We start from the raw sequence: 18552 nt of genomic DNA, 5'->3' as shown, positions 1-18552 counted from the left end.
TATTAAAACAGTAACTGATGTTTACACAGTTAAATGATGGTGAGATTTCACTCTACCCCAAATCCTGTTAAGTGCAAGGTGCTACTGAGAGAGGCAATGCTGTACCTCCACCACTTGTTCTGCCTCCCCATTTTGCATTGGGGTGAGTGATTTTGCAGCCAATAAGCAAATCGGTTCAGCTTGCTCATGGAAAACTAACCACTGCATCTCCCACTCCCAAAAGCCCAGTCTACTCTAAATTTTTGAACAGGAAAGTCAAAATAGTCTAGTAGCCTATGTGCTATTCATACACACACAACTTACCGGAACCACTAATAATGTGGAAAAAAAGTTACAAAGGAATTCCAGGAGGAAGGCATCAGAAGGTCGCATCTTTCCATCTACACTGATCATTTTTGGCACTTCAGGAACAAGGCTCACTGCAGCTTTGAAAAAAGCATCAGCTACGAGATAAAAATACAGGTGCTGTATTACCACTCCAGCTGCAACGGCAGTCGTGCCTATGATCCAGTGATTGTTAGAGTTTGTTTCCAACAGACTACAGAAAATTAACATATGCTTAGCTGCAAAGAAACTTGAGACTCATCAGTCAAAACCTGTGGTAATTCAAGTGATGCTATTTTTTCAAAAGAAGTTCCCACATCACTTGAGATTTCTGAAATTGACAACATTGTTTCAAATATATTGCATATATAATAAATTAGCACACAATTCAAAATCGACCTATCTAAAGAAATGCTTATGCCAGGAGAATTCAAAGGGGGGAAAAAAGCATTTTAGATCATGTTAACGTGTTCACAAATTCATTCACAAAAGGTGGAAGTTATAAGGAAATACAGACAACTTCATTTCTCTAAGTATTTACAGTCATTAAAAGTAAAATACTAATATAGTACCAGAACCTGAGGTATTGCTGGTTACCTAGATAAAATGATTCTTTCCAAGAATCACAATACAGGAATTACAGAAACCATCCACATTATGGCCTTGGCAAAATAGCTATTAGAGGTTTTTTACAACTCTTTAATATGTCTCTAATCCTACAAAAAAACACCCAACACTAGAACATCTATTCCTCAGTTTATTAAGTTACTATTCACAAATTAAAACCAACAATATTTTCCCTCTTACACTAGAAGACCTCCTATATATGCAAAGAGTTCACAAAAAATTTTCCTGACAGCAACGTTCTTCTGCACTTTCTTGGCTACATTTCAAGATTTGCAAGTATTCAAATCTCATTCAAGTTGTTTAGCCGTATACTTCAAAGCGTCCTTCAGAATTAATACTTATTTTTATTTTGCAGAAACAGAAACTGAGGCCATGAGATCAAATTTTAGCAAAGAGAAAAAGAGAGTTCTTGGTGAAAGCCAAGAGGTGTTACATGGCTGGGATGGAGATACCACTGACAGGCATGCATGGGCAATTCCCGGAGTGCCGCTTGCTCTGGAAAAATTCATTTGAGCACATGAGACTGCAAGCAAATTTGCTAAATATAGTACCAATTGATATCTAATTTAAGCTTATGAGGAATACCAAGGAAACATGTGCTTTGGAAAAACTGTAGTTCTGACTCTTACTTCTTTTCAGCCCATGAGTGCTCAAGCCCTTCTGAACTTTTCAGTGCTTGGAACGCAAAACCCTTCAGTCAAACGTCATACTTTCATTTGCTCTGCACATCTGAGGTGAAAGAATGTTTTTTATTTATTTCAAACAACATCTAAGTTTACACAGCCAACCCAAAGGAAGGTAAGTAATCCTTCTCTGAGCTTTATTAGAGGAAGCAAAACAGCAGCAGATGTTCATTCTGGCACAAGTAAATGAATCGCTGTCACTTCCACAGTTGTTTCAGCGGAAAAAAAAAAGAGTGTGCCCCACATCACCATATTATCAAAACATGTGACCAGACAAATGAAAAAGAGTCTCAGAAAATAGTCTGCATACCAAAACACCCATGTCTGTGCAGAGAATACTCCTGCCTTCTGAAGTTGTTTCATAACGGGACAGGAATGATATCCGCAGTGGGAGGGAAGAGCTGCAAAGTACCTCACCTTCATTTACTGCCTACTCCCCCAGCAACCACAGTCCTAGCCATTCTCCTCTAAACTCTCGCCTTAGCACAAAATCAAAACTTCTTCTCTTTGCTATGAACAACTGCAATTTGATTCGATTTACTCTTCTTGACCTCCTGCCATTGCTGAGTGCCTCCAAAGACACGAGCTCCCTCATCAGAGCCGCATGCCCGGCTCCTCTTCGGGCGGCTGCTGCTGGGAATGAGCAGAGACCCCTCCACAGCACCAACGCCTCGCCAGGCCCTGCCTTGCTGCGACCGGCTCCTCTGCCCTTCCATCTCTGTCCTCCCCAGCCACGACCACCATGCCGCTGCTGTCCCCTCGCCACTGCCCCAGGGTTCTGTTTGCCAGCCACCTGCCCCGCTCCACGCTGTCTCAGCGCAGTGGGGAGACTGCGGGGCTCTTGCCCCCACACTTTTAATTCTTCTTCCTTGTCTCATTCCCCCTGCTGCCCACAATGCAGCAAGGCAAACCAAAAAAGCAACAAAGCGTAAAAGTCGTTAGTGGCATTTTCTATTAGGGAGATAGTATTTTACTTTGGTACATCCAGAAGTACTGGCAAAGGAGAGTATGTTCACTTTGCTATGAGTTCAGCCAAACTGTGCTAACCACAAAATGGTTCTTATGCTGGAACACTAAAAGCACATTCATCTGAGGTATACATGCTTCGTCAGAAGCAAAAACAAAGTAAATTCACATTAATGCAAAGGTTTTATTAGAGACTTTGCAGTAAACTAACTGTCCTCCCAACACTACCACCCTATTCACTTGTAGAGGGTGTCAGAGTATGCATCACATGCTCTGAGATTGGAGAAAAAGTTCACTAAGTAAGAAAATAGTCAGCACTTCCATGACAGCCTAAGTATGAAATAAGCATCGGTATTTAATTCTGAATTACACTAATTATGAGGTTATGCAACAGTGCTTTCTCTATATCTTCTAAAAGGCAATTTATAAAGCTATTACTGTAGAGATGTTTCAAGACAAAACCATACACCTGCTTTTCCTGGCTCCCCAAAAGTAGAAGAAATGACATAAACAGCACTGAAAACTACAACCATGCTGTGTTCTTGATTAAAAGATAAAAAAATACTTCTTCCAGTGAAGGATGCTCTTTTCTTATCTGCCCAAAGTACGATACTGCTTCTAAAGTGAGCCACTGTTAAGATGGATAAGGGGAGAGCAGCCTGCACATTACAACAAATCATCATGATAAAGTCTTCCCAGACTGCTGTTAATATCTTGTGCAGTGCTCTGAACATGACATACTTCGTGTTTCGCTAAATTTATCCTTTCACGGCAGCTCCTTCATTTTGGTTGACCATAGTCCTATAAATCCTTCCCCCAAGCATGCATGCTGACCCTCAGGCTACGAAAACTAACAGTCTTGGATACCCAAGTCAGCGCTTCCAGTAACACTCTCCTACAGAAAAACTAAGTGAAATTGGTGTTGAATGTTTGGCTATGGTCAATATTCATGAAGGTACGCACACATACACATTTAATTATACATACACACAAATATATGTACCTCCATATCTTTCTACATATAAATCAATCTCTCTACTTATAAACATTTAGCTTACATTGTATTTGCTGCATCTGTGATAGTCACTTAAACTGTACTAATTTATCAGACAGGCAAAAAAACAAGGATGAACAAAGCCATTAGAGACAGGAAAACATTTAAGCTCCTTAAGTCCACCTTCAAAGAGCAAAAGGGAGTGAGTTTGACACACCTACACAAACTATTTTTAGTCACAGATACAATTACACAAGGCTAAGTCCACCCAAAGGACAAAACCAGGGACCATACGCAGTCTTCTGCATTCCACATCACCTTCGTGTGCTACAGCACTGTCAAGCATATTTTAATACTCCAAAGATTTTACTTCCACATCCGACAGATGTTGGAAATTTAATGAAGCATTGTACTCCAGTGCAAAAAAATTAATGGGAAGCAAGCACGGGTTTTTTTGTTGCCTTTTTTTTTTCCTGGTAAATAAATTAACACAGTACTGTTCTGACGACCAAACATTGCAAACATTTGGAACTCCTTCTCCTCACATTGGTGAGGTCACTGTGAGAGTTTTGCCACGTTGCTGAAATGTGTTTTTTCCCTTGAGCTGTTGAACATTCTCCATTTTAAAACCCTCTACACATCACTTCCAATCCAGAAACTACAAAGAATTATTTGAAGTAACAAAGATGAAATAAGAAAATGAATACTCTGCTGCTTGATGAACTGGAATGTACTATGTTAATTCATATTATTTCATACTAATTCATAGTATTAATTAGCTGCAGATAAAAAGGTGGATGAAGCTTGCTAGTGCTAGTTTTAGGGATAGCTTGATTATAGATTGTTACCAAGGCCTTAGTACTTCCGAAGGCATGCAGAGGCCTAAGTGGAAGGGAAGATTTGTACAAGGAGATCACACAGTATGAGCACGAACACTGGATATGAGACATTTTATTCTTAAGTTGTAATTAGTAAATGCAACACACACCACCACCCCCCCCCAAAAAAAAAAAAACACCACAAATTTCAGCCTGTCTCTCTAAATTCCACGTAATCCCTAAAGACTGCAAGGTAAAGTATTGTCAGTAGTCTTCAAAGAGAGCTCCATTAGTAATACTGGAAACTCTGAAATAATAAATGCTATAGTTAATACTGTAGTGTCTCCTGGTTATCATGAGGTGAAAAAGAATAAACATCAAATGAGCAGACACATGGAAAAACATGATACACCACTGAAAAGTCAGTATGTTTTTTGCAGAGAGATATCATTCCTCAGAAATCTCTCAGGTTTTCGAGAGAATCAGCAAGTTTGTGTTTAAAAGTGACCCAGCCAATGCAAATACTTACAGTATTAAAAAACACTTAACAATGCCCCTCATACAAAAGTCTCTTAAAATAACTAAGGTGACAACAGGAGGAAAGTCCTCCTGAGGATTCATAACTTAATAAAGGATGAAGTGGAAGGGGAAAGGAGAGGGAACAAAAAGTTTTCACAGCAGAGTGAAACGACTACTGCTTTCCTTGAGGTTCTGCAGAGGGACATGTCCTTCTGCTGAGCTGGGAGGTGACAGTGTTTGCAGACTAGTCTGGAACACAACTGCTAAGCATCACAGATGGACCTCATGATTCTGAGCAATAAAGCAGCAGATGAAATCTAGTATTAGTAAGGCATGCAGGGAAAGAAACTGCCCTTGCTGTAACTACAGAAAGATAAGCTCTAAACAGGCTATTTACACTCATGAAAGATTTTGGAGTTGTCATAGATGGTTTCGTGAAAACTACATCCTAAACAGCTGTTGAAAAGGCAAGGCAATTACAAGAATCATTAGGACAGTAATGGAAAACTGAGGTGTCATTGTACCACTTATACAGCTGTTGTGCATTTACACCAGGAATACAGTCCTGATCTTCCCACTTCCAACAGGATAAAAAGAAGATTAAAAACGTGCTAAGTCATGGAACTGTTCCCTTATTTGAAAAGACTATACTGACACAAAATCTTCAGGAACTTATCAACTCCATCACCTCATAGGTAGCATGAAGAAAATGAACCAAGAATGACTGAATTCTTAACAGTATCACTAGCAGATCAGCTGCATTCACTAATACGCTCAACTAACATCTAAAAACCATCAAGAAATAACTCCCTAAGTAGTAGATTATCAAGTAGCATGTAACTGTGGAACTCGCTGTCACACAAAGTTGCAAAGACCAGAAGCTAAAAATGGATTAAAAAATAAAATTCCTAAGGATTGGTCCGTGTATTTTACGAAATACTTGGTCCAGATGCAACCTTTGTTGAAGGATGTATTTAAACCACCTGCAGCTGAAAACTAGGAAGCATCGTTCTACATTATTGTTTCCTGTATGTTCCCTCAGATGCTACCAGACACTTTCAAAAACTGGTCATGGGCTAGACAGACTTGAAGAACTGACAAATTGATATGAAATACCAGTCTGAAAAGCTTACAGGGACAGAGATGTCATCTCTCCCAAATCATATGGAAAAGCTATTGGCTGGGTTAAAGAGAGGAACAAGAAAAAGCTCAGTAAATAGAAGTAGTTTCCAGCTGTGGAAATCCCAGGTAACTGTACAAGTCATAATTTTATTCAAATAAAGCAACACTTAGTAATACTAGTAAGGAAACCAGTATCTCAACAGTTTCTCCCAAAGCTATTTTGTTGCCTTCAAGGAAAACAGTATTTAAAAAGATAACAGAGACAGCATGTACCGATCTCGCCAGAGAAGCGTAAGCCAAGAACTCCCAAAATCTGTAACTGAGAAAACCTCATCAGGTTCTTATTTCTCTAAATTCTTTACCTCAAATTCTCTCTATTTATATCTTATTTATATTCTTCAGATCTATAAAGAGTTTAGGAGATTAGGAAGGAATACTAAAAATTGTTATCTAAAGCTACCAAGAAAATACACTAAAACATTATTAGACTATGATTAAAAATTACTTACGGAATACCATATTTTCTATTAAGCGTGGCTGAAGCCTGTCATATTTAGAGAACGTTCATGGAAAAGTACATTTTCTCAAGTAGAAAAAGAAATTCCTTTTGCAATCTACTAGGTAAACTGTGTTTCAGCTACATTTGCAGAACAGAAAAAACATCTAGAAGTACAGTGAACACTGTATGCTTCAGAACTAAATCTGCATTTGCTCAACAAAATAAAGATCTGCATCAGTTGACTTGGGCGACAAAGACTCTCCATTTTTATAAAGTTTTATGTTTGACAATATCCCAGTGAAATCAGTCACACAGAATCAGTTGAATTACTTTATTCACTCAGCATGTTACTTTGGAAGTGAGGCAGGGATTTCACAGCCTTTAAAATAAAAGTGCCGCTCAACACACATTCCCAGAAAGCTGTGTCATCTCTTCCCACCTGCTGAATGCTGTGACCAACAATTAAAAAAGTCATGCTGTCTGTTCTCTGACAGGCAAAAGCAGCATTTCCACAGGGAGGAAATACGTGCAATTAAAATAATACCTATATCTCAAAAATCCAGTAGAGTGACACAACAGAGCATGCATTTAATCTCAATTTAGTCCAAGGACTCCCTACGATAGAAAGCACGACCGATGAAAATTTATTATTCTGTGTTGGCAGCATGCAGCATTCTGTGGCTCAGTTAAAAAAAAAAAAAAGAAAAGAAAAAAAAAGCACATGTCTAACACCTAGCATCTTCCTGTCTTAGGTGGGGTCGTAACAGTTCTCCAAAGATACAAACTATGCATCCAGGAAAAAACCACCTAAAACATTATGAACATAACTACAGCTTCATTTTATTTAAAGCAACTCTTGGGAGCTGGAGACAAAAAGAGACAATAGTCATGATTAATACATGTTGAACAGCATACCTGGACAGACATCTTTCAGTGTATTAGTACTGGACTTTTCCTGAGCCTATAAATTCAAGTTTCTGACCCAATTTCATTGCATTGAAGAAAATCTAGTTGTATTTGGGTGAGTTCAAACAAGCGCCACACAGTTGCTTTGATTAACAGCATGGCAAATCCCAGTAGGCAAGGCTCTGATCTGGCGGGGGAAGTCAGAACAACGAGACACTAGGACTGACGGGCTGCGACCGCTGCCCCTTGAGATCCGGAATGAGGCAAAACCCAAACTCCTCCAGTTATAAAGAGATGAGCTGTGGCTCTCCAGTTGTTGGTAGTTTATCAGGGTGATCCTCAGACTGGCAAACTTTACTTACTGTTATGACCTGCACACCCTCTCTATACAAAAGCAATCTTTTAAATTCCCCTTACCTACCTCAATAGGTAATTTTAATCCTTTTTCAGGTTAGATACATTGGCAATTTAGAGAAATATTCCTATTGCCAACAGAAGTCTATCCTGTGAAACTCAATTTTGTGACATTTTTAAGTGAGAACTCCACTCACTGAAATAGCTAGACTCTCTGTAGGAACTTAAAAAAAAAATCCAAGAATGTAACTTGCTAAAAAGAGCTGGAATCTTTGAAGAGAAACTGCATGCACATGCACACGTGCATGCCCCACTACTGACTGAGCTATCAGATCAGGTACATTACCTTTCAGTTTTATTCCTCTTCCCAATTTTAAACTGATTAAGCTAATTCCAATCAGCATGAAATAAAGGTTACGCATAAGGCACAATTTCACTTCCTAGCCTAATGTTGTCATTAAGTGCACACTCTTAAAACTTCACTTCATGCTGCATTGGTTTTAGTAGATCAGTGTCTAACCAGCATCAGTTAACTCAGTTAACTGATTGGATTTAAATTTGCTGTTATGAATTAATCAGTACTTCTTATATGCATGAAATGCATACAGTTGAGATACAGATTAAACCATGTTAAAAGTAACTTTCAAGGACATGTTATCTGATGTCAGTACATCAGAATACGCAAAGCTAGTTCACAAAAAATGTCCCAAGATTAGTGTCACTGTTGCCTAACTGCTTAACACATGCTAAATTACTCATGCAAGTGACACATCTCCGAATACAAATTATGCCCAAAATAGCTTTTCTAAGGAAGCAAAAAAGCGTGTAACAATAAAATCTTGGTAAACAAAGTGAGTTACTGAACACCAGAATTTTGCACGTGCTTCATTTCAACAAAAGCTAAGACAGACCAAATGCTCCTCTCTCTAGCTTGTGGGTCTAAAATTCAGGAAAGAGTGGTTAACAAATACACATTTTGGAGACTGAGTTCATAATACTTTGCATATACCTGCTCCCTTAAAAGATTCCAGACTGGGGATCCTATTCATTGTTTAGTGAGTGCACTGTGTTCCCGTGCCAAACAGCAGCTGTGCACATTTATAAACTCTCACACTGAAAAATCTGGACAACTGTTGGGGCCCAGGAGTCTCACTCAGAGAAGACCTGGATCACAAAAAATAGTGGAAAAGCAGTTTACAAATTGAAAGATTATTCAACCACAGAGCTGGTCCCAACATAGGCAGCGCATAGTCCTCAAAGACCAAATATTACAGAAAACTGCTTTGGATTTGCTTCCAACAAGATGCACTGCAACACAGCAAAAATAACAAAAAATGATACACAGGATAAGGTAAGCTGGTCAGTTAAACAAAACACCATAGGAAGAAAAAGCGAGTCCATTTTTGGTAAACTTGTCTACAAAGAAACTGCACAATACTAACTGCACAACAACAGACTTTGCAGATCTTTTATTTGCACAACATACTCGGACACAACAGCCAGCTTTACTCTAAATCCCCCTGCTTTGCTATTTGGGCAGCATCAGATTCAAAACAAAGAAATGCAACAGTCACTCTCTACTAAAAAGTCTTAATCAGCATCCTAAATCAGCTTGCTTGTGCAGCTGGAACTTACTGGTAAATGCAGAGCTTAGAAAACAAGCTCTCGTGAAGAAGCACAGAGCTAAAACAAAGAATTAATAGACACAACAAAAGATTGCAAAGTAATCCAATTTATTAGTCTCACAGCTCCACTGAAAACATGTAAAGGAAAAGCATATACCCTTGGAAAACAGATATTTTTAAGTCAGTATTAAAAGTGAATGACATCACTTTAAAAAGGAAAAGAAAGAGACTACACACAGTTAAAAATATGAGAAGACTTTCAGAATAGGTAACTATCTTCCACTTGCGAAATGAACAGCAACAAGACCATATTAAATGGTGATACAGGCTTAATCCTCGCCCTGCATTAGGAGGGTGCATGCTCACCCTGCATTAGGGGCGAGCAGAGTAGCTCAAATTTTCTCTCCTCAAATCACTTTTTGTCAGAATTTCTGATTACTTAAGATTGAGCTAACAAGATGGCTAAAAACTGTACTGAGGCCATGTTTGAATCAATAAAGAGGATAAAAAAATTTGTATTTTTCATTCTTCATATTATCTAGTATTACTCCATTGTTTCACTGTGATATTGTGTCATATTCTCTTAGCTAAGCGTTTATCACACATGTGCTTTGATAGCAAGTTTCTGGTGTCATTGACGTAAGCTTTAATTCTTTTCCAGCTCGCTGGAGGATTTTGTCAGCCTGTGAACTACTATACAGATGAACTAGTTTCTTTTTCAACAGTTACAATAAAGCATATCATTTGTGATTAGAGTGCTTGCATAATTATGCAAGAGAAAAACATATCATGCTTTCCAGAATTTGTAAGTAATTTAGGACAACCTCCCTCATAGCCATTACTATGTCAGCTACAGTCAGCTGTCCTGGTTATTTAGATCACAGTGATTAGTGTTAGAGTTGAAGAGTTGCTTTAATACGACAGGTTATCACTGTAACAGAGCTGTATTTTAATTACATCATAAATATATGACTTATGATTTCAACCAAGATATTATTCACAGCTATAAATATTTCTTAAATAAGAGAAACTTTAAGTAGTTAAATTTGTGCCTTACCTTGTGAAAGGCACTGATTTGCCAGAGCAACCTGTCCAGAGTGTAGATACAGATTAAGACGTGTGAAGATACTGCTCAGAGATGGAATTGTAATGAAACAGAAGGCAACACAAGCCTAAAGCAAAAAAAAATGAAAAAAGAAAGGAAACTGAAGAAAATTCCTAACTCAGAGTTACAGCAATCATTACTGATTTTATACATGATTAGGAATCAAAATCTGTAAATCTGTTTTGGGGAAAGACTTTCAGTAAAAAGGAAATACTATGTGAAGTCCAAAATCAGCAACTTCAAATTTCTCCTTATTATTTCAATAATTATAACAATATTTATTACTATTAATTATTGTTATTATGAGTAGCTTAACTCAAAACTTACACTATGACTCTAGCTCAAAGAGTTTCTCTCTCCTTAAGTAACCAGCTTGCAGCTCAAGACCAAAATTTAACCAGCAAAGCAGACCACTGCTCCTGAGGGACAATCCAGCTGTCAGACTGCTCAAAGCCGGTGCACTGTGTATAGTTAGGAGGAAGCAGATCTAGTGCAGCATGCTGCAGCTTGAGACCTACTGGAACAGCCCAAACATCTAGATGGAGAGAGTGGCTCCCAGGCATACAGAACCTGGCCAGTGTCACCTTAGCTATCCTTTGTCCAAGACACCATGCACAGGCGCCATGAACAAAAATCCATTAATTAATGGCAGCATAAGCAAACACCTTCACCACACTTGAAGACATCTTGGTTGCTACATTTCAGGTGAGAAGAGGGGAGCACAAGCAACTTGCATAGCCTGAGCATAGTTCAAAGCTGATTTGACCATATCTATATAGACCCAGAGGCACTAAAGCCAAAAGGAGCACTTTATTTGAAATTCAAATACTGATTTCAGCATATCAACACTGACATTATGAGACAGAAGTTTAAACATATTCTTTTCCCCCTATCTCCCTTCCTCTCTGTGATTGAGTTACATAGAAACTAAGTATTTTATTTCAAATATAATTTGAAAAGCTGAGCTTTCTAGAATTCACACAAACACCTCACCAACAAAGCCTCCTTTAGAGAGGGAGTTGATCTTGCCACTCTTTTTTAAGACAAAGCTGCTTTGGGTCTTCTTTTTTGCTTAAATGTCAGTATTTGACTTTAGAGAGTAAAGATCAATGGTAACAAGAGAAAATGAGATTACAGACAATGTCAAAAAATATGAACGTATTGTTTTTGCAAAAATTAAACTTGGGTGGCAGCAGATAGTAGTATCTGCTAAGAAGGAAGCCTCAAAGTTTATTAGAGTCAGACCTACCCTAACAAACGCAGCAGTTTTTCTGGAATGATTTCCTTTCATCACCTTTCTTGTTTCCATTGCTAGCTGGTTCACCGACTACACGCAAAAACCAAAAACCAATGATTAAGAAAAATGCACAGATTTGTTAGGTCAGCAGCAAATAACGAACTGCATGTTTTACTGCATGCATTCAGAGAACAGAAACTGTCAAAAGGGACCCCGATATGGTGTGCTCTGACTGTACTATTTAGTTTTTAGTTGGAGAATTTTAGTGACTGTTCCTTAAAGCAAATACAATTCTGAAGGTTTGTAAAGGTAGACTTGCTGATTTATTCAAGACTTTAGGTCATCCCTTGCTTCCCTGCCATAGTGCTGTCATCATCTCCTTCCTGGCATAAAAATCATTGTTTCTAGTTAACACACTTATCAAAAAAACAAAAACAAAATACTAAAAGGATTTAAGAGAAGATACAATGCTGCAAAGGAATCGGATGCAGCCAATGCTCACCTGACATGTGACCCAACAGAGAATAGAGATTAACCTCCCCAGTCACAGCAGGGCTGGCTATATCTGCAGCGAGACACAGTCTAATCTCTCCTAGATGGAGGATTATAAAAGAGAGAGCCCAAATTCTGAATGCACAGAAGTGCCGTTTATTTTATTAGACATGAAATCTTTTGCAATATAGCCAGTGTTCTTTGTTGCAATGATACCATGCATGCCTGTCAAGCAAGAACTTCAGAGAGTCTGGGGTGATAAAATGAGAGAGGAGATCAAAGGCTATTTTAAAAACACCTGATAAAAAGACTTCAGACTTCTTTTGACAAAGGCCAATAATCTGGGTAGGGAATGGGAGAACTGCAAATATATCCCCACTTATTAACATAATGTAGATAAACTGTAGCTTACATGAATCAACTGGACTAGAACAGGCTCCAGGTTGCAAAACATTGACCTGGCTTCAACATAGAAACTCAGCTGTTGTTCAAAGTCACGACCAAATGAAACCTATAAAAGACAAAAAAACCCCTAGATTTTACCATTGTAGGCCATTAACTTTAAGAAACATAAAACTGCATGCAAGTAAACCACAGAGACTCAAAAGTCAAAATTCCCATATACTGGTAACAAAACCCCCCACCATTAACAACAAAATGGCATGTAGAAAATCTCTGTCTTGACTCTCTTACTTTTCAACACTTAACCTTCAGGGAAACTTGAAAGCTTTGCTGGGGGGGGTTTGTCCATACTCCACATGATCTTCTGCTTTACAGATCAAGTATTTACCAAGAAAACAAAGTTTAAAACCTAGATTTATGAAGTGTTTTCAAAACTAGCAGAACTCTTGATTCTTTACGGAACAGGGATAAAGACTTGGTATAATTCGTACTTAATAAAGCAAAACAAAAAACCCCAGAAAAATAGAAAGAGATCAGTGAATCTGTATTCAGATTCCTGTAATTTCTAGTTGCTAAAGGGCTTCCAAGAGAAATTAGCATTTTCCTAACTAGATACACCAGTTGAGAAAAGCAGATTTCCCTCAAGCTTGGTTAATAAATATATGCTTATATAGTATGGCAAGCGCCTGCAACCTTGCATGATGGCAGGAAAGAATTCAAAAACAACCCTTGTGTGAGAACACCCTACTTACAACCCTCCAGATTTTAAAAAACCAAGTGCTGTCAGCTGGAGTGTCTCAGCTGTCAATTAAAAGCCTAGCAAGAGAAACAGTCTCCAGGCAGTCTACGTTTATGTATTCAAATGGATTTTTTTTTCTAATAGAAGCTTGCATTATTCATTATTTCTCAAGCCACATGCGAAAGAAGTTTTTACAGAATTAAAATAAAAATTATACTTCATCCAGACAGTGAAAGATCAAAGGAACTGCACCAGAAAACAAAGGATTGCTTCCTACAGTACAGACACCTGTCTTTGCCTTTCCTCTATTTGTGCAATTGCTGATTCTTGAGTCCTAGTCTCAAGAAAGCTTCTCTAAAAATATAAAATGTTCCACAAAAAAGCCTGACTAAGGATGAGTGCTACAACTGCTTTTCTCTCCACATCTTGATGTGTGCTATTTTGAAATCTAGAACTAGCCATTTCTATGTTATGGGATTTTTTTTCGCCACCTAAACCAAGAGTACAAAGCCACATCAAATATTATTTGATGTGGGAAATACTCCTAAAGGAAATTATACAATATTATACTGCATATAAAGTTTAACAAAGCAAAATTATATTAAAAACATATTAAATAGCAAATTATTATCACTGAAGAGAAAGCAACCATCTAGAGACAAATTCATAGAATTGCAACAAAGAACAAAGAGGACAAGTAGAGACAAAGCCTATCAGCTCTGACTATGTGAAAGAAAAGCCAAGCTTTGAGGGTACCTGGTTAGAGAATAAAAAAAGCTTGAGAACATCTCCAACAAAACAGACAAGAACAAAAGATTTTACTGGGGTAAGAGGGTGGGTGGGGAAGGGTTAAAAAATAATTTCAAGACAAAACAACTGGAGTTTTTGTGGGACTGCTAGTTTGATGATAGAAATTATCTTACTTGTAAATGAAGATAAACAGAGATAAGAAAAACATACAAGTTATATTTATTTTGTGTTTTTTAAAGTTAGTTACATTTAGAGCTGGGTAGTTGCACTTCATTCACATAAATTAGTGACCTCTGGTGCTCTAATAGGCAACACTAACTGCTGTTTAACTTTTAAATACTTACCATGTTTTACACAAAATTTAAAAAACTAGTAGAAAATATGATTAAATAAACAACATGTACACTTTAAACTCTCATACTGCACCAGGTCAGCTTCAACACTATGATATTTCTTTCAACACATGCACACTTATTTCACTAAAATACACCAGTTGGGGGTTTCAGTGGTCTTAAGTAAGTCAGCCACCCAGTCTCCGATTCAGCTACATAGGCACCTGTTTCTCACAGGGATCTCGTGAAAATTGGAGCTCTGAGGTACACCCCAACAGTTGCACACAATTGTCACTCACCATTTTTATGAATCCATTTATCAAAGCTGCTAGCATTCTTTTCTCATCCTCAAGTGTTAGTGCACTACAGGAGAAAATTTATACAGTAAATTTTAGAATGTTGCTTACCTTATTTATCAGTAAAGTTCAAATGACACATACTAATTTATATATTATGTCCATATAAAATATATATTGCACATTAAGACCACTAAGCTTGTAATTTTAGTTATAAAGCAATAAAACTAATTGTAATGCGAGTACCACTAAGTCAACCATGCACCAAACTAAATTCCAAATTTAAAAAAAAAAATTAATAATTGCTAAGAGTGTCTACAGATTTTACAGAAACTCAGATTTTGGTGTAAGCAGAAGGAAGCTAAGCTAACGTTCTCTACTGCAGCAAGCAAATGGCTTCAGTCTTGTGTTACAACATGAGAACTTGAGTAGCAACTGATTATAACAACCTAAAGAAATAAGTAAATCTGTTCTTAGAAGAAAGTTATCCTATTTAACGGGAAAAGCTTTTAAAATACACTTTAAACAGTATATGTAATAGTTCATATATTTATTTTAGAAACTACATTAGTTTATTGTTTGGTTTGGTGGGCATTGGGTTTGTTGTTTTTGGTTTCTTACTAACCCTGCCATGTAATTTAAAAAATAATTACCATCTCCTTGCTACAGTGCTGTCTTTTTGATGTTTTAGTAAGAACTGAACTAAATTGATATGTGAAGAGCTTCTTTTTGAGATTATTACAGATACTTATTCTATAGCAAGAGTCCAAATCTGATTTGAAACAAATTTACATCACATGAAAATCCAGCAAGTCAAACCTGTTTCACTGAAAATGGATGAACAAAAAGTTAAATTACAAATAACTAATACAATTTAATCCTTTTACTATTATGTACTTGGCTCCAGCTTTGACCTTTAGTATATCAGTTACTAATTTCCTAGCTCAGACACCAGATGGAAAGAGAACAATAGCTTTATTATACAAATTCAGTAAAGGAGGAAAGAAAACCTCAGCATGATTAGCTCATTAGTGCATTGCCAATCAAAAGAGTCAACTGATGGGCTCTGAAAGGCTCAGAAGACTTGTAATGGGATCTCTGGGTCAGTTACAGGTTTCCAGTTCTATTCTGACTCGGACCCCTACCAGTCTAAAGGCTGTCATCCTCCAACAGCTGCTACGGGGGTCAGCGAGCCCTGCACAATGGGTTGAGAGTTTCCTGAACCAGGATGTAAAAACAGATGCAGGAGTTACTTTAAGATAGTTAGAATTCATGATGATTTGTCAATAAGAGATGACACAACAGCACTAGGCTAACAATGTACACCATCTTATCTGAGCTAAAAGAGCTGCTAGTTTAAGGGATTTTAAAGATCTCTGCAAACTATCAAAATTGTTTTGGCAAAATGTCAGAGGAAGTACTAAATATGGATCACCATAAATGGCTTAGTTTTTTTTAATAAGCTGTTTTAGCTCCAATATATTGTTCTATTTAAAGGTTGAAGTGGCTTTCAGTGCAACATACAGCCAAGTAAGGTGCTCTAATCCAAAATAAAGATCCCTAGCTGGTATAAATTAGAATTACATGCCAAATCTGATTTCTTTATTGGCAATAAATCTTGCATTCATGGCATATCAAGGCTGAGAATGTTACAAGTTCCTTTACAGTGTCTGCCATACTAAGAGGCTCTGGGCTCAGAGTGCCAAAAGAAACTGTGCCCTTACAATTCTACTCAACCTAAACCAGAAGAAAAAAAGGAGATTTTTGCTCTTAAGGTCTCAAATTTACAGCATTGTGATTCTGGCTCTATTTTCAATCAGATGCAGATTTCTGGGTCATTTTTTTCAAGCCACCTACAAACCACAACTGTTTTCCACATTGGACAACTGAATGTGATGGAGGCTTGATTTGCAAGTATCTGGCCAGTACTCTAAGACACTGTACTTCAAAGTACTACAAAAATCGAAAGAAAACTGTCATAGTCCAAGTTTGGCATACAAAAATCCCTTTTTTCCTATTTATAAATGTTTAAAATAAATGCTAACAGAAATTACAGGTATACTGTCTTAACTGCTGAGAACTTGGCATATCAGAAGATATTTGGCAAAGAAAAGAAAAAAAAATGTCCTGACCCATACACAACTACTATTCAAACAGTGAGGGTGCAACAGGGCACCCAGGATCCCTAACAACCCCAGCACTCAAAGTCAAGGGGAAAAGAGAAGAGGAGGATTTACAGGAAAGACACAAATGGTTCAAGAGCTTCTCCTCTGTTGTAGCTTCCCCTATTAAAGTTCCTAGAGATCTTCCAGGTGTCCTTTTAAAGATTTCACACCCCTTTGTAATGGCTGTAAAAAGTGGCCCAAAAAAAAGATATAGGTATGGCAATCTGTGCTTTAATGGCTACATACTCACTTAAATCTCAAAAATAGTTTATTATTCATTATAACTTAGAGATTACACTGGTTTCACTCTCAAAAACATTTTCAAAAGATTGGATTGTTTAGTATCTCTGCTTCACTAGAAAACTGAACAAATCATTGCTACTTTCCTTTTAAAATCCTGCTTCAGTATTCACAATAAAGGAGCAATTAAAGAGCAAATGGTACGTGCTGCCACTTCACGGCACAGCTCTTCCCTCACCACTAATTGGATTCATGTCTTAATCCACCATGAAACAAACAGCCTCAGAAGTGTGAAACTGTACATCAAGCAGCTGAACTCTGCATAAACGAGTTATTAGTATGTAAAGTTCACCTTACTTCACAGAATCATGCATTGTCTTGCAGATATGCAGAAGAGCATTGAGTATAACAGGATCCTTTGTAGATTCCTGCTGATGCCTATAAAATGTTTTACAAAAAGTGATGAAAAATCCTGCTCTGTCAAAATGAAAACCAATTAATAGTATAACACCAATTCAATGCGCAATTCCAATCATCAGCATTGCATGACACTACAGAAGTTTTAGACCCATTTTTTAACCAACAGAACTCCAAAGATCACATGGTTAACAGACGTACAATTCCAACAAATGCCAGTCTAGAAATCTATCTTAATAGCAGAGCTCTACGTCAAGCCACAGAATCTGACTCCTTAAGGGACACAAGAAGCTAAACGTGACATATTGAGGCAATCAAAGAATGTCAAATCAAAGAAATCCTAGATCTACCAAGAAGTAATATAGTTTCTCAGCTACTGATGGACTGACAGGAAGGATAAATGTCACATTTAGGTACAGAGACACACATGCATTGGAGCACCTCTAAGATGATTAAGGGGCTGCAGCATCTCTCATATGAGCAAAGGCCACGAGAGCTGAGACTGCTTAGCCTAGAGAAGGCTTGGGAAAGGGGGTGGGAGGGGTGGGAGGCTTAGCAGTGTATATAAATACCTGAAGGGAAGGTGAAAAAGAAAAAAAATATTTCAAGAAACCTGTTAATTATTTGGAAAAAAAAGGACTGGATTGACTTTTACAATATTTGAAGATGAAGCCTCTTCTTCTCAGTTCATTTTCAACTCAGGAAATATCTACTTTTCTACATAATGGAGGTTGTAAAAAGAGACTCTCTCTTATTCCATTATACCAAGGTAACAGCTCTGTGCTGTCACACCAGTTGGAATACAAAATAAATTTCATAAATCAACTAAGGCAACATAAATTTAAAAAAGCTCGGAGAACAACTACTCTGATAATCCACAGCAAGTCAGCATCAGTACTGGATGTATTGTCCAATTTGGGACTGGAACATCTCTCCTACA

At 37.6% G+C, this 18552-nt stretch overlaps 1 protein-coding gene across 3 annotated transcripts in view; it reads right to left on the bottom strand.

Moving 5' to 3' along the window:
- VPS35L (VPS35 endosomal protein sorting factor like) overlaps positions 1-18552 on the bottom strand; it is a 56514-nt gene that overhangs the window by 12091 nt on the left and 25871 nt on the right. The window contains exons 22-27 of one of the 3 annotated variants that reach the window (XM_075436213.1): positions 17553-17633; positions 14794-14857; positions 12684-12782; positions 11792-11869; positions 10495-10609; positions 304-443 (exon numbers count right to left, since the gene is read on the bottom strand). In XM_075436213.1, coding sequence (XP_075292328.1) covers positions 304-443; positions 10495-10609; positions 11792-11869; positions 12684-12782; positions 14794-14857; positions 17553-17633 — 577 coding nt within the window. The remainder of the gene's footprint in view (positions 1-303; positions 444-10494; positions 10610-11791; positions 11870-12683; positions 12783-14793; positions 14858-17552; positions 17634-18552) is intronic. The other 2 variants (XM_075436214.1, XM_075436215.1) reach the window with 2 other exon arrangements.

The sequence above is a fragment of the Opisthocomus hoazin genome, chromosome 15 (assembly GCF_030867145.1).
Source record: "Opisthocomus hoazin isolate bOpiHoa1 chromosome 15, bOpiHoa1.hap1, whole genome shotgun sequence".
Classification (NCBI taxonomy): Eukaryota; Metazoa; Chordata; class Aves; order Opisthocomiformes; family Opisthocomidae; genus Opisthocomus; species Opisthocomus hoazin.
This window is presented reverse-complemented; position numbering and strand designations above follow the sequence as displayed.